Source organism: Astyanax mexicanus, chromosome 19, assembly GCF_023375975.1.
Source record: "Astyanax mexicanus isolate ESR-SI-001 chromosome 19, AstMex3_surface, whole genome shotgun sequence".
NCBI lineage: Eukaryota > Metazoa > Chordata > Actinopteri > Characiformes > Acestrorhamphidae > Astyanax > Astyanax mexicanus.
The window spans coordinates 9,871,243-9,887,787 of record NC_064426.1 but is presented as its reverse complement, the minus strand read 5'-3'; the positions used below and the strand labels follow the sequence as shown (position 1 = coordinate 9,887,787).

At 35.6% G+C, this 16,545-nt stretch overlaps 1 protein-coding gene across 4 annotated transcripts; it reads right to left on the bottom strand.

The window, feature by feature from the left end:
- Positions 1-2,111: 2,111 nt before the first annotated feature.
- znf207a (zinc finger protein 207, a) lies at positions 2,112-16,545 on the bottom strand. 4 transcript variants are annotated; one of them, XR_007427140.1, is made up of 13 exons: positions 16,403-16,545; positions 15,403-15,529; positions 15,157-15,295; positions 14,112-14,285; positions 13,808-13,883; positions 13,599-13,669; positions 12,927-13,087; positions 11,495-11,575; positions 9,668-9,886; positions 8,630-8,786; positions 7,739-7,923; positions 7,441-7,527; positions 2,112-6,786 (listed from the first exon to the last, which is right to left on the bottom strand). XR_007427140.1 is itself a non-coding variant. In XM_022671877.2 (12 exons), exons 1-11 carry the CDS (start codon positions 16,441-16,443, stop codon positions 7,763-7,765), a joined length of 1,407 nt encoding a protein of 468 aa, XP_022527598.2. In that variant the 5' UTR covers positions 16,444-16,545; the 3' UTR covers positions 7,199-7,527; positions 7,739-7,762. The 4 variants fall into 4 exon arrangements, 3 of the variants coding, with proteins under 3 accessions (XP_022527598.2, XP_022527592.2, XP_022527605.2); XM_022671877.2 differs by lacking the exon at positions 2,112-6,786 and having other exon boundaries at positions 7,199-7,527; XM_022671871.2 differs by lacking the exon at positions 2,112-6,786 and having other exon boundaries at positions 7,199-7,923.

Genomic DNA, 16,545 nt, shown 5'->3' with positions numbered 1-16,545 from the left:
ACACAGCATGTTTTCTTTATTGATCATTTTATATTAGATTTTCTTAAACAAAAAAAAAATCTTTGTCTTTGGTTTATTCTAATGCTAATTTGCTTAGGTCAAACAAAAAAGTAATGTTTTTAAATGTCAAATTCAGACAATAAAGATAAATTACAGTGATGTTCAGAATTAACCATTAAAACAAAAGACAAGATTGTAAAAACAAAACATAAAACAATAAACAAGGTTTTTCTTGTGTGTAAGTTGCTTTCTGGAGCTTCTTAACATAAGATTAAATATACAGTAACATTTCACAGAAACACCTTCTCATCCAATGTTATAAAAAAAATGATTTTATACATTGTGAATAAATAGTGAAGTGATCCAGACTATGAAGAAACACATAAGGAATCATGTAGTAACTTAAAAGTGTTAAACAAACAAAAAAACTCAGTAAAGCCTAAGGTGCTCTTATCTGGGGAGCTGTTAAAATGCAGTTTCTGAAGCTGGTAACTGTGATTAACTTATCCTGTGCAACAGAGGAAAATCATGGTCTTCCTTTCCTGGGGCGTTCCTGAAAAGTGCGACTCTGTGATATCCGATATATCAAAAGACAATTCTCTACGATACTTTGCAGCATCTGTGTTGCTGATTTAGGAAAAATATTCCTAAATAAACAAATACAGAATTTAATGATTTACTGGTATCAGTTTTACAGAATGTAACAACCAATACTTTTTCACCACAGGTTTAAGCTGTTCTATTGATTAACACCCACACAGTGTAATGCAGCAGTAACTTTAATCAGACTTTAAAGTACTTTAATCATACTTTAATCTGATGCCATAATGAATTGCAAACGAAAACATTAAGATTTATCGTGATACTGATATTTTTGTCCCACCCCTAATAGATACATAATACATATACATTATATACATAATAGAATTATATAAAATAATTATATAAAATAAAATAATAGAATAGAATCAGAATTAATGAAAACACTGTACAACAGAAGGGGAGTACAGCATCAGGGACTTCTGATAAAGATGGCTGAACAGCTTTACGCTGCATTATTTCTAGATCTGATGTTCCAAAAGAGCAAATACAACAAAAGAAATCAGTGGTCCAACAGAAAAGTCTGATTCAAAACACTAAATCTTTACTAACATAGTCTGTTTTACTGATGCCTCTGTAAACAGTGTCAGAGAAACATGCACCAAGCTCACACTACATTCACACAGCAGGAAAAGTGTTCCAAATTCTGTCTTTATAATCATGTGCGACAAATATGTGTTTTCTGTGTGGATGTGGCTGAAAAAAGACACACACTGATCATGATATTTTCAATGTCAAATCAGGGCTAGCTTTTAAATTGGGTAATAAAATAAAATAAAATCCTGTAAATATCTGATAAGGACTCATGTCTTAATTTCTGAATTGTTTGTGAATGTTTTCTTTAAAATATTTTGTTAACTCATTCAACTTAGCTGACACTCTCACGCAGAGTGATTTAACTTGAATTATATTACACACAGTTAGAACTTAGTATTAGGAGCATTGCTTAAGCACACACCAAGCACTCGTGTGGTGTAGTGCGTTTCTCTGTTTGGGAATCAAACCCCAACCTATCACAGTGAAGACTTTAGTCTAACCTACAGTGCTACAAAAAACAACTAAAAGGTAAACAGGAGTGTGTGACAGGGCAGGAGTGGGAAAAATTCACATTAAAATTAAGGCACATTATAAGGTGTAATCAGCCACTTTTACCTGCTATGTGAATATAGCCTACTTTTTATCTGACATTAAAACTAAGTGCAGATGTTTAGTTTTAGACAAACAAACTTTCTAATACATGAAACAAAATCATTTTCAGCATAAATCCATAAAAAAACTCCAACATTGTCTTCAAATCGATCGCACCTAAACAAGATCTACACTCTTAAATAAAGGTGCTACAAAGGGTAATTTGAGCAATACCATTAAATAACCATTTTTGGTTGTAAAAAGTCAACAAACATTCACTTTAACATCAGGTTTAAAAGCTTCTGGACACATCTCCTTTTTTTTTTTTTTTTTTTTTTTTTTTTCAAAAAATATGCTTGTTCAACAGCATGGCTTAAGAAATCCTTTGTAGCAGCTTTATTTTTAGGATACAGGAAAGAATACAGTGACCAGATTCAAAAGTTGTGGACTCCTGAATTGTGTGGGGTTTTTTTTACACAAGTGCATAAAATGTGCTGAAGTCCACTGTTTGAGGGCACCAGGCATTTATGAGCGAACCCTGGTGCCTCACATTTTAAAAAGCCTGTATTGACAGTCTGAACTCATGAAACCTCATAACCGTTACAAACAGAAGTTCATTCTCTGCGTTCTCTTCTTTTTCTGACCAAGTTTATAAATATTTTCAGCCATAAAAAACAGCAGTATAGAATAACAGCTGTATTTGCTTACAGTCATGTAAAAATATTTTTTGCAAAATGGCAACAAGAGGAGGAAGGGAAATCCAAAAATAAAAAGATAAAATAAAAATATTTTATTACAAGTAATTTTGGAACATTTCGAACACAACACAAACCAGTAATCAATATTTATAATGTCAAACTGTTAAAAAATAAACAATTGGAATTCAAGGTTTTGTCCAACAGCAACTATCCATTCAATATAAACTAAATACATTTATATTTGAACCATGTAAAACATCAGAATCATGAGAAAATCATCCCTTCAGCGTCTACATATGCTTCAATCACACACTCATTACTTAATTTAAAAACAATTAGGCAATGTAAAATTAGAAAAAATATAAATGAGAAAACCTTCCCTTTACAGTCACAATAAAAAAAAGACAGTAAGTTTAGATTATTAGAACTACCTAAATCGCTGTAAAATAAAACAAGCAATTATTTACAGACTTTCAGATTCAATAAAGTGTGTTAAGTATAATACTGCCTTAACTGCACACAGTTTCTCTATTATTATCTCCAATTACTTTCCTCCTTGAGATTCTGACAGGCCTTTACTGCAGTGATCTTCAGATTCTGCTTGTTAGTGTTTTTTCTGTTCAGTTGGGTGGGGGGAAGGTTGCTGACTCAGACAATTAAAAATAACCCACTTCTTTACTATAAGAAGCTCTGATGTTGCTTTCAGTGCATGTTGTGGGTGGTTATCCATCTATATTTTAAACCATTTTTTTTTGGCCCCTGGTATGTTTATTTAGGCTCAAAAAACAATAACTACCTTCCTTACTATTGTGAATAGCTACCAAATACAATTCAAGATTTGCAATCAACCTTTGGAAGACCTTTAGTCTACTTAATTTGTTATTAAACAATAAGGCCATACTTGACCTTGAAACTGTTAAATAATTAAATGTCTAATTAGTTTTGACCCTGAGAAAATAGAAAAACTGAAAAAATAGCTGTTATCTTTTAAAGGGTAAAGCAATATTTTTTGTTAGACTCATTGTAGTATATGTAGACTTTCAGAATTAATTTAATCACAGACTGATCGCTTTATCTTAATCTGAAACTTAGAGGCAATTCTATTTTTTGTTATCCAGTTTACAGAAAAACAAAACTAATTAATATTTTGTTTTTATTAAGGTGACGTCAATGTCAAACACTCTCACCGTGATGCATTTACAGTTACAAATCTTTCTTTTTTTTCTAGTCATCACAATGTCTCGCCAGCAGTCAATACTTACAGTACGTAATACTGTGATGTAAAGTTGGTGAGATGATACGCTGTGCAGAAATACATCAACACCTATATCAGAGATGGAGCTCAGTGTACAAGATAGTGGTTTAATAATGTAGAGTGAAACTGTTTACACCATTCAACAAACCTAAACAAACTGTTAGTTGTGCATTACTGCCTTAGCAATACATGGACAAAAGTACTGAGACGACTAGCAGAGATTTTATGACATCCCATTTTACTCTTCTGGAAACTCTTTCTACAAGAGTTTGGAGTTTGTCTGTGGGAAGTTTTGTCCATTCACCCACTGACTCACAATCTCCGTTCTTTTACTGAGATCAGCGATCTTCTTCCACACCAGACTCATCTAACACTGTCTTAACGGACACTGCTTGTGCACTGGGGCACAGTCATACTGGAACAGAAAAGGGTGTTCCCTAATCTGTTTAAACAAAATTAGAGTCAAACAGCAGTTTAAAATGTATACTGAAGAATTCACTGGAACTCAGGGTCTGTTTCCCAAATATGCTTACACTACTCACTTCATCTGACTTTTGGCATTGTGCTAATATGTTATGCATGCAGCTGCTCGACCATAGAAATCTTTGCCATGAAGGTACTTGTGCACCAATTTATTTATTTTTTTTAAATAATGTTTGTAAGGATAAATTGGATGGGTAGGTGCTTAATTTATTACACCTGTTTTGTGGCAATAGAACTGAACAAATCACCTGAATTCAATGATTAAGAAACATGTCCCAATACTTTTGTCCATATAGTGTATATAAATGAAGAGTTTGGTTCCAAAATGCTATAAATGCATTTATATCAATTTGAGTAAAAAAGGGTTTTCTTTAGCAAGAAAGTGGTAGGCTGAAAACCACCGTTTTCTGTTTCAAACTATCAAATACCATACTAAGGTTAAAATAACACAAAAAAAATCAAATCAAGATTTTAATATTTAAAGATTTATGTTTTAAAAATTATTCGTTTTTTCGCAAAACGCAATAAATCCATGCCATGTTTTTTTTTTCAAAATGTCTTATATGTCCTTTGGCATCAATTTTTTTTTGACTGAAAATTTGCAAAATACAATAATAAATAACAGTAAATTGTACATCTGAATATAATAGTTTGACCATTGGGCCTAAAAACACAAATTTCAAAACATTTCTTTTCAAAAAAGTGCAAAATTAATTAACGAACAAGACATTAAGACTATAAAATCCCCAAAATCACGTTACACTCATGTGCTGTAGTGTAGTGTAGTGTGGTGTAGTATAGTGTGTATTGTGTGTATTGTGCGTGTGTGTGTGTGTGTGTACTGCAGATGACAGCCGGTATTTTCCCGCTCCTGAATGCCTCATTTTCTTTACCTTTTCATGTACATGAGACTCTTTTGATGGCTTTCTCTTTTTTTCCAATAGCTGCTTCACGAACAGGCTCCTCTATACCATCAAAACCGTTCATTTTCGCGGACTTTGAGAGTGAAAAACGAAAGTGAAAGTAGGCAACACGAAATACCGGCACGCCCAACAGGGCGCGTTCTATGATGTTTACATTCCATAGCTCGTAGAATGCTGCACTGTGATTGGATGAGGGGAGATGTGGCGTTCTGCGGGAAATCAAGACTGGCGTTTGTTGCATTTTGGAAAAAAAGAGAGAAGGCAGGGCAGTATTACACGGCGGATGTGGCGTTTTGATGAAAATTGAATATTGGCTTTTCAAGAGTGGTCACATAACATTCTGATTCTGGCTCTAACTCTTTTTTTTTTTTTAAATGGCGTTTATCGCGTTTTGGAAGCAAACTCTTCAAATATACTTAAATGACCAATCTGAAAAATCAACTGTACAAAAAGCCAAAAAAAAAAAAAAAAAAAAAAAAAAACAAGAAATGTTATTTGTGTACTTACCATAATTGTCTTGAGTGCTAATCAAACCATTTAAATATTGTAACATTACATGAACCACTCACCCATATCACATTATAATAACATTAAACATAACACAACAAGTACCAGTACTTATAGCTTCAGGTAAAGGAATTGAGGTCAGAAAAGTAGAGATTACAAATAAGAGGGAAAAAAAACATGAAACACAGACTAAAAAAACCTTATTAAACCTCCCCTGACTTTTCTGCAGACTTTAGCTTCCAAACTAAAAACCCATCTGATTACTGCCGTCAGAAATGCTCAATTAACTTAATGAGGAGTTTTACATATGGGCTGAGGGTAAAAACGACAGAAATGTAAATCTCCAATAGACAACAGTAATCACTTTTAATTTACCAAATAGCCTGTATTTAAAATGAGTGGGTTGGCTAGCTACATGTTGCTTAACTAAAACATTAATACTCACTCATATTCAACTCTCTAAATAAACTCAACCTTGAAACTCTCAGCAGTTTTAAGAACCTTTATTTGGCTGTATGTCCACAATATGAATACCAGCCCTCCCTGTAAACTTTATACTAATGAGATGCACTATGGCACCTATTTAATCACAAGAGCAGGTCTAAGCACCACATAGATGAAGTAAATGTCACGTCATTATTATTTTTATACTTGCTTGTAGGGGTGTGACGAGATCTTGTGATTAGAACGTGACGATATTTCTCGTCAAGCTTAAAGTTTTCAAGCCATTTTTCATTTTTGACGCTTTCTTTAAAATTTTATTTTTAAGTCCCGTCTCGTTCTCGTGAACCCAGTATCGTATCTCGTCTCGTGATATTAGTGTCTCGTCACACCCCTGCACCTGCTTGTGCTAATACTGTACATTTGAAAACTGAATAACAACACACCTGAAAGTTCTGAGAAAAAAAAAAGTGTGTACAGAACTTCTAATGAAGCACGCCGACCCAAAAAAACAGAAGTGGGCAGAACTTTGGAAATAAACGCAGAAGAGGTTAGTTATAAGACTTCCCTAAAGTGAATGAGAACAGGGGCCATCACCAAACTTGCTACAAGTTTGGGGACGTTAAAATCCAACAGCCATAAAAGGCTGTGAGGGCCCCCAAGTATGTAATTAAAGAGAGAAAATATGAGACTTGCCTCAGCCTGTACAGGGCACCAGTGAGACTCTACCTCAGCCGGTCCCATGGCATCGCTACAGGGAGAAGAGAAATCCTCAGTTTAGCACAATGAACACAGTAACGGGAACTCACTACTCTGTTTCAAAAACACATCAGACTGAATCCCACAGTGATGAAACATTAGGAGTTTCTAATGGATGTAACTCCAGTAGTCTTGTATTGTGTGGTCTTGAAGTGTTCTTCAGAAACCAGAGGCAAATAACACAGACTGTGGTGTGATTACACTAAGTCATCAACATTTATCTAAGTCTTCTTTATTGTCATTTTTCTTTCTCAACAGAAGACCAAAGATGACTAAGAGAAAACACTTGTTTCTAACCACACGTTCTACACAACACTCGTACGCTCTGAGAACAGCAATCATGCATTCATTTTCAGTACAAACCTTTGTAGAGAGGTCCTTCCCTCTGTCACGAAGAAACAGTCTTAAGTTTTCAACACAGTTTATTACAATTTGCATAATAACAATACAGACAATGTTTACATAAACTATTTATATGATTTCTTATGAAGATGAGGTTAAGCAAGCATACAAAGGAAAAAAACAGTGCTAGAGCTAACTGAAGCCCTCACCAAGCAAAGCTGGGGACATGAGGTCCAACAGCACCTAAAAGGTGCTGTGAAGGCTTCACTCATTTAGTACAGTAGGATTGTTTACAGAGACTTGCCTTGATAAAAGGTGCTGTACTGTTCACGCAACTCCAGCCGCTTCAAATTATTACGAACCATATTTACTAAACTTCAGTTCTAAAAACCTAAACGGAACATAGGGGAAGGGGAAAAAAGAAGCCACACTGTATGATCTGCAACATCTCATAGGTCCAAATAAAAATGTTAAGCAAAATTCAGAAAGTCCCATGCTTAAACCAGTTTCTTTTCCTTTTCCTCGTTAGGAAAGTCAAATTAAAATTACTTTCAATGATTTTAACAACACCAGTAGATGATAAAATGGTTGAATCGTCAAACCTATTGAAGACTGGTGGTGGATCTTCAATATCTGCCTCCCTGGGACATTACAGGGGGTCTCATAGCCATGGGCGGTCGTGGTGGGGCTCCTTGGAAAGGAGGAACCATTGGGGGGCCTTGGCCATATGCCGGCATCCCGCCTGGCACATAGCCTGGCACAGCCTGTGGTGGAGCACCATATGGCCCTGAGAAAAACAGACAGAAATCAGAAAGGTGCAGTGAGCCATATCAACATCACATTCTACTTTATTTATATTAGGGATGCATGATGACATTGCTTTATAAATCATTGTCATCAGCCAATGTGGCAAATATTTAAAACAGATACTTGCTGACATATTTATTGCATGTTACAATAACAAACAAGTAACACAAGCTAATGTTTATTTATAATTATTCTTTTTAAAGTTATAATGTTATACTGGGGTGCCTACTCTCTCTTTTAAAACATGTATATCAGCATTGGCACATTTGTACGTGACATATTGGATACGGCAGTCATGTTAACATAGGAAACATTTGTTTGAGATCCTTGTCTAACATGTTGTGGAATGCATGCCATGAACAAGCGAAAAAAAACAGATTAGTGATTAGATTAGTGTTCCTAATAAAATGCCAGGTGAGTGCATGTCATTGCTGTCCAAAGAAACATGCATTCAGGAATTTTAAATGGAGTCAAGATAATATAGTACATTTGGAGCATCTTGAAACTGCAGCACAATGTGAAGATAATTTGAAGCCAATTTAAAATAAATGTGTTCAAATGATGCAGTCAAAAAAAAACATTAAATGTTCAAATGAAAGAAAAGTAAACACAATACGAAACACACTGATTACTGATTTTTTCAATATGAAAAACTGTAAAAAAATATATATATATAATAATAATACCATGCATGGGATGCCTGACTCCTGGCTGCTGTGAAGTAATGCCCTGCTGAGGGGGCATCACACCCCCCATTGGCCCGACTGGGGGTGCGCTGATGTGAGCCTGCCCTGTACTGGGAATTTTACACTGATAGCGCGGGAGCTGAGCACGCAGCTCCTCCTAAACACAAACACACACAAACAGACCACAGGCTCAGTTACACATGAAAGAAAACACCACACTGTTATTGGAATATGCCTTATTAAATAATCAATAACAAAACAATGGTTAAATCTATTATATTTAAGGATTGATGAAGTACAGCAAAAAGTATTATCACATTAATTTAAATATTCATTTTTTAAATGCACCCCTTCTGTACATTGCAATATATATTCATATAATTGCAACACTGGCCCTATTGTCTAAATAAAAGACTTGATATACACTGACATGCCAAAAGTCATGGGAAAGCTGTACGCAAGCTGAAAATAAAATGTAACCTAAGGGGGAGGCTTATGAACACAAACACATGCATAATTTCTGAGGTGTTATCTTGATATAAGTAAGTGTTCGTGGCAAGGCAACGTGAACTATAGGAGTTTGATAGTAGGTGAGAGAAAGATGAAGCATTCTGTTTCTGAAGTTGTGCAAGCAATTAATATTCCTTGATCAACAGTATCACAGGTACTGGGAATATGTCAGAATATGAAGACATTACAACCCACAGTGGACAGTGCAGTGAGTGGCCATCGTGACTGGCAGTGTCAGACTAGAATTGCTAATGTTAACAGACAAGTGACTGTCAGAGATCATATTCACAATGCAGGAGGCCACACCTGCATATCCCACAGTTCAGTGCAGTACAGCTTTTTCCACTGGACATGTCAAAAGTCATGGGACACGGGACATGTTCCTGTACCACAACTTTGGATGTCAGTGTATTGTGCAGATTACAACCTTTGAGTCAAAACAGCTTAAAATAAAAATCAAATTAAAACAAATGCTTTCTGACCTCACTGCTTACTTTTGAAGGACAGAGTGTTCAACCAGACACTTACCAGAGAGATATCCTCATCAGGGTGGATCAACTTACTGGTTGCACTGGTGGTGGCGACAGTAGCAGGCTTACTTGTGACAGGGGTGGCAGGTTTGGCCACAGTGCTGCCTGCACTGGCAGCAGGGGCTATTGGCTGGCTGTAGGCTGGGAATGTGGCTTTTGGAGCAGCAGAGGAAGAGGCAGAAGGGCCTGCTGCCGCTCCAGACACACCCTGCTGAGCCTGGACACAGAAAAAAAGTTTAAATGGGTCATTATAACTAAATAAATATCACATAAATTAGAGTTTATTTAGTAGCATGATCACAGTGCATTTTTTTTAAAGGGGCCATATTCTACAGAGATCTGCTAATGGCTTGTTTTAAACTGATGAACCTGGTAAAGCAACTGCACCTAAAATGTTTAGAGTAAATGATGAAAAACATACTGGCCAGTGCATCCAGACTGAAACACATCTGTACAAATCCAATAAAAAATCTTATTTCAACCCGTCTACCAATTAAACATTAAAGATATGCCAAAAACCTGATTTTGGGCTGAAGTATAAATTGTAGCCAAAGAGACTCAAATCTGATTTGCAATGAGATTTGACATGTCCACATAAAAATATAAATAAAAGAAATCAGGTGTATGTCACAATAAAAATCTGATAAGAATCAATGCAGCCTGGTAATGTGGGCATTGCATAAATTTGTTTGTTTGTGCCATAAAAAAAACAATTACTATAAAGATGGACGATTTTACATATCTGCCAGTATTAACTTTGCATGATATGAGCCCTTTAAATTATATGTTCAGAAATAAATATACTGTAGACATGCAGCAATACTAATAACCAAAGCAGAGCCCCATGATGTACACCACTGTTACTCAAATACACAGATTTCCCTACAACACTTTTAGGAGCAGTGAATGGGTGGCACCATATATGGCAGCAGTGGAACTGTTATCATAAAACTTAAACAGCTTAACATTTTTTAAAGTTACATTTTTACATAATACTTCAAATGACAAAAAAATGTAATTGTGCCATTTGAGTAGCTGGGGTGTGCAACCCAACACATACAAAAACACAAACACACACACACAGAGGATTATGTATTAATTAATGAACAGCTTAAAATACAGGCACAACCACTCCAAGACTACTTCTCACTCATAACTGAGGAAGCACTGTAGCACAAGTGAGCGGGTAGTACTGTTTAGCAGCATCTGCATCAAGCCAATGCAATGCTGAGAAACATTCTGTTTGCAAAGGATTACATTTCAGGAGCTGCTTTTCTGGATTTTCCAAACGTTCCCAAAGAATTCAAAAGCACCAGCTGAATAAATCTGCTGCATGCCATCAATAGGGTTGCATATGAATGTTCCGATCCAATGGAGCTGGTATTTAAATGGGTTTTTGACATTTTTTTGTTTCTTCTTTGGACTTTGCTTACACAACAGATGGATATTATATTATTCAAAACCTTCTGCAGTGCAGGGGATTCTATTTACAAAAAATATATTACAAACATAAATTCTAGCATTTTAAATTACATTTATATCTATATGAACTTAAGATAAATTGTTTCTTTAAAAATGCTTATAGATTTTTCTTAACCTTTCTCTTGTATAATCAATTTGTTACATTAAATTAACTAATGATAGTGTCTACATAAGGACAATAGTGGCTTTCCAATATAATGCCAGATTAAGTACATTTTTCAAGGAGGATTTTAAAAATGCGTTTTAATTTCAGTGCAAATTGGAAAAATCCATCACAAAAGCATTGGATCAGGGCATGCTTAGTCAAATCCTACGTTCACTAGGTCAGCAGGCTGCTGCATACTTGCGACAGCGGTTTAGAGGGTGCTGACAAAGTGTCCACACTGGAGGAGGCTGAGCTTGTGCTGGGAGCTCGAGTTCCCATCTGCAGCACGGAGAGAGAGAGCAAAAAGCAAAACCCCTCAACATAACTGCATCACACATCCTGCTGAGACACTCACTCCTACAAATCCTGCTTACAGTCTGTGATTTATGTGACTTATGTGATTGAACAAATGCTGTCATATATAGGCGTAGGTTCTTGAAAAGTGTCAGAAATGATCAGCAGATACTTAAGACTGATGCTGTCAAGCAGAAACCGCTCCAAAACAACTTCATTGAAGGAGAAAAAATCTTTCTGTCACAATAACCATTTTTTGCATGATATGTTTTCCCAGATGTAATCAATAAACAATATTATTGTAATTATAAGTTGATTTTAGAGCACTGATATACAGCTCTGAAAAAAATAAGAGACCACTTAAAATGATGAGTTTCTTTGATTTTACCAAATTAAAAATCTCTGGAATATAATCAAGAGGAAGATGGATGATCACAAGCCATCAAACCAAGCTGAACTGCTTGAAGTTTTGCACCAGGAGTAGCAGGAAGTTACCTAAAAGCAGTGTAACTGGTGGAGGAAAACATGCCAAGATGCATAAAAACTGTAATTAAAAACCAGGGAAATCCCTTCAAATATTGATTTCTAAACTCTAAACTCAGATTTAATAAATATGAATTTGTTTTCTTTGCATTATTTAAGATAATTTTTTTTATTTCAGCCATTTCTCATTTTCTGCAAATAAATTCCCTAAATTACAATATTTTTATTTGGAATTTGAGAGAAATGTTGTCCATAGTTTACAGTATAAAACAACAATGTTTATTTTACTCAAACATATACCTATAAATAGCAAAATCAGAGAAACTGACTCAGAAACTGAAGTGGTCTCAATTTTTTTCCAGAGCTGTAATTATAACAGTAATAATGCAATAATAATTAATTTACTTACACACTTACATATTACGTACATTTAATTGCATATCATATACGTAATACTTAAAAATATTCATCCAGTAGAATTAGAAAAATAAAAATGCCTAAATATTCTACAGAAATAAAACATGTTAAACAAACCCACTGTTTTTAAACCAAGTGCACATTACAACTATTGTGACAAGCCTAAATCCAATGTAAAAATATTTCTATTAACCATGAAATTAACAAATAAGTGTCAGTTACCAAACACATGTCAGATTTAAATACTATCAAAAAGTAAAAATGCAATAATGTGCATGAATGGTTTCGGAATGACAGGGACAACATGCAAATAAATTATTCACAGTTTTTTTTTTATCTGTTAAAACTATTAATGAATAACTAGCATACAGTAATTGCTATCTAGAATAGTTTCAATTGGAATGAAATTTGTGTTTGTAAAAGCCCACCACTCTACCTGTCCTGCACTGGGGAATAAGGGTTTAGTGATGGCAGGCTGAGGGGCAGTTACTGTGGCTGCAGGTGTGGCTGCTCTGGGCATCATGCTTGGAGCTGTGGAAGCTGGAGCCTGGGGCATGTGGTTCATGCCTGGACGATGGGCCATTGGAGGAGGCATGCCTGTCAGGAGCAACAAAGAGCAATTTTAAAGAGACAGATGGATATGCAGATACAAAGCTGAACAGAGAAATACTATCTGACAACCGTGGGTTACTCTGACCAAAAGATCATGTTAAAATAAAAGTCAGCAGCTTTGATTGTTTCACTTTTCTCTCCACTTTTCTTTTTTGGTGATTCTAAAAATATGACTAAAAAACAAATGCCTGAAAATGTATCTGATCTAATTTATAATGCTAATTTAAATAGTTTTGGAAATCAAATTAATGCAGTTCTACAACTGTATAAACAGCTTTATTTAAAGAATATGTTTTTTTTTTTTTAATATCTACATAATTGAAGCTGACGACACATACAAGAAAAAAAAAAACTGTACAAAAAATCCTTAAAATTTAAACGAAGCAAAAGAAAACTGAATATGTGTAAAAATAAAATGGATTTCATATCCAACTTTCATATTTGCTAAGACTGTTGAAAAAAAAAAAAGAAAAAAAAAAGAAAAAAGAAACTTTACCTGGTGGCATTCCTGGAATCATCGGAGGCATTCCTGGTCCAGGTGGCATCATCCCACCCATTGGCATCATTCTGTGTTTGTAATAAGACAGATGTTTAAATCATGTTATACAATGCAGCACTTTAAATTCTGATAAGGAGCCAGAATGAAAAAATCCAAAGACAGCAGCTGTCTAATTAAATTATGAACAACTTTTTAGGGATTTTTACCCTGGTGGCATCCCTGGTATGACTGGGGGCATCCCTGGCATCATAGGAGGGACACCAGGCATCATTGGGGGCATTCCTAAAACAAAAATAAATAAATAAATAAATAAAAAAGGATTTACAGCATAACTAAAATTATGCATATTTAATAATGTGCAAAATGTCACACTGTTGAGAATGTAGAGCTTGGTTGCAGTAAGAGTTTAGATAAATGTCCACCATTATGTATCACAGCACAAAACTTTCAATGCAATATAGGTAATTTAATTTAATGTTACAATACTCTAACATATGGATAACAGCTCACCTGAGTAGCTCCCAGGTGGCATCCCTGGTGTCGGCACTGGGGTCATCCCAGGCTGAGTCATAGGGGTGTACGCTGCCTGTGGTTGTGCTGCTGGTTGCTGGAATGAGGGTCCTGCCTCTTCATCATCGTCATCTTCATCCGAGTCATCCTGGTTCTGTTTCTTTTTCTGGTTTTCTGGAGTAAAAGCAAAAGAAGCATAAAAATAATGCAGTGTGTATAAAAAGTAGGCTATTATTTTAATAATTATTAACTTGTTAATGTGATAAAAATACTGTATAACATCGCTGTCCAATGAAAAACATGCATCTCCAAAACAGCAATTTAAAATGTATAAAAAGTCAATATAAAATATAAAAAAATATTATTTTAGGTTATTTAGAAGAATTTCTATTGATCCATTTATCAAGAAATGTTAAGACAGTGTAAAGCCCTATCCAGACAGGATTAGTTTCTCAGGGGGACGTCTGTGAAAAATATTTCACAGTTTTACACTTTTTTGGCTGCAATTGAAAAACAGGAGGACCTTTGAGGTTTTAGGCTTTCTCGGCCACAACATTCAGTAGCCCCTCCGTTCCCTCTCACTGTTGTGTTTACGTGGATCTCTGTGGAAACGTGCACCCAAAGTGTAATTACAGTGCGTGGCAGTGGATAAGTAGCTATTTTATTAAATGTGAGGAGACAAAACTGTGCATCCAGACGGGACTTTATAATTCAGCCTGTTATTTTCTCAGAAGACGTCTGGGAAAAACACATACAGGGTCATTCATACTGGACGGGAATAAAATCACAGAGGACCCCCATAAAACAGAATATTACCCCAAGACCCCCTGATGAACTAATCCCCTCCGGATAGGGCTAAAGGGACAGTTTGTTCAAATTATGTAGTAAACTAAAAATCGACAAAAATCGAGATGCATGTTTTTCACTGGAGAGGGACACTATGTTACACATATTTCTGGATACCCATCTAAATAATGTGTTCAGCTACTTTAAGTTAGACACTTAAAAACAATAAATAAATCAATAAAAAAAAGAAGAGAATTACCTTGTGTTTTCTGCTCAAGCACTCGTCTCCTTTCTTCCATATCTTTCTCTGGAATACCCTCCATTCCATAAATTTCTAATTCAATGTCCGTTCTCCCAGGTATTGCATTGGGAACACCATCGATTGTTTCTTTGTGAACCTTTAAAAAAAATCCATGAGAAATTAAGTTTTCATATTAGTATTATTTCTTTAATTTAGCTCAATCAACAGTCAGCCTGAATCTACAGGTAACACAAAACCTCTCACCTGCATACAGTGGATGGCAAGGCCTGGCCCAGTATAGAGCTTCTTATGGCAAATGTGACACTTAAAATGTTTGGCTTTCTGATGCTGAATGAGAATCTTTTCATCATCGAAATCTCTGTTGCAATACCTATGTCAAAAGTTAAGGGAAAATATACTTAAAGCAAGATTAACACAAGCTTAGTTCTGAAAGGTGATTTACTCATAGTTATATAATCTACAGAGCAGAGGTTTAACAGTTACAATAACAGAGGGAGAAACTGGCATACAAAAGGTAAAACATCAGTCATGCAAATGCACTACTTTTTAAGTAATATTATTTGTATTTATGATAATATTAGTGTGTTGCTGGAGGTGTTCACAGGGCATCTCACAATACAATATTGTCACAAAACCTTGCCTTCGATAGTGATGATATCACTGTGCTGTGATCATGCAATACTTAACATATCGAAAGACAACTTTATATTAAATGTTTGAAACTGTTGCATTAATACACCACACAACTTTAACATGTTTATGGGTTATTTTTTCCGTATTGTTTTTTCGTCAAGAACATCATCGCAAAAACACCGTGGCATTTTACTATGATGTTTTAGGACCATATAGCCCACCTCTAACGTTAATTCATGCACCTGTAATTACTAAGACAAACACACACAGGTATATATTTGCCCTGCTCGTACCTCTATGTCCTATTATATCTGAGATATTTCCATATCAGCCCCAGTGTGATAAACTATGTCTCTACAAACCAAACCACTAAACCTCCTCACAATTAAGCACAGTAACTATGTCGTGTCTTATTCTACTGTCGCTAATCTGCAGGTTATAACTTCAGTAAAAGAACTGACTACAGTCTGACACAGTGTGTCAGCACAGGGCTGAGCACAGACGCAGCGGGGCTAACGGCTCATTAGCATCTGGGCTAACATCATTAAGGTAAATACCGCTTTACTGCGATACTAAAGCACATAAGCAGCGCTGTTGTGATGAAGGATACCAGCACCACGGCTTCATCTGCTTCTTCTTCTTTCTCCCCATGGTCGGGCAGAGCGCGGTCTCTGTGTTTATGGATTAATTCTCTCCGTCTCTCAGCGCTCCCGCTGTCAGCAACAGAAGATGGCGGAGGGGAAGTGTCAGCGC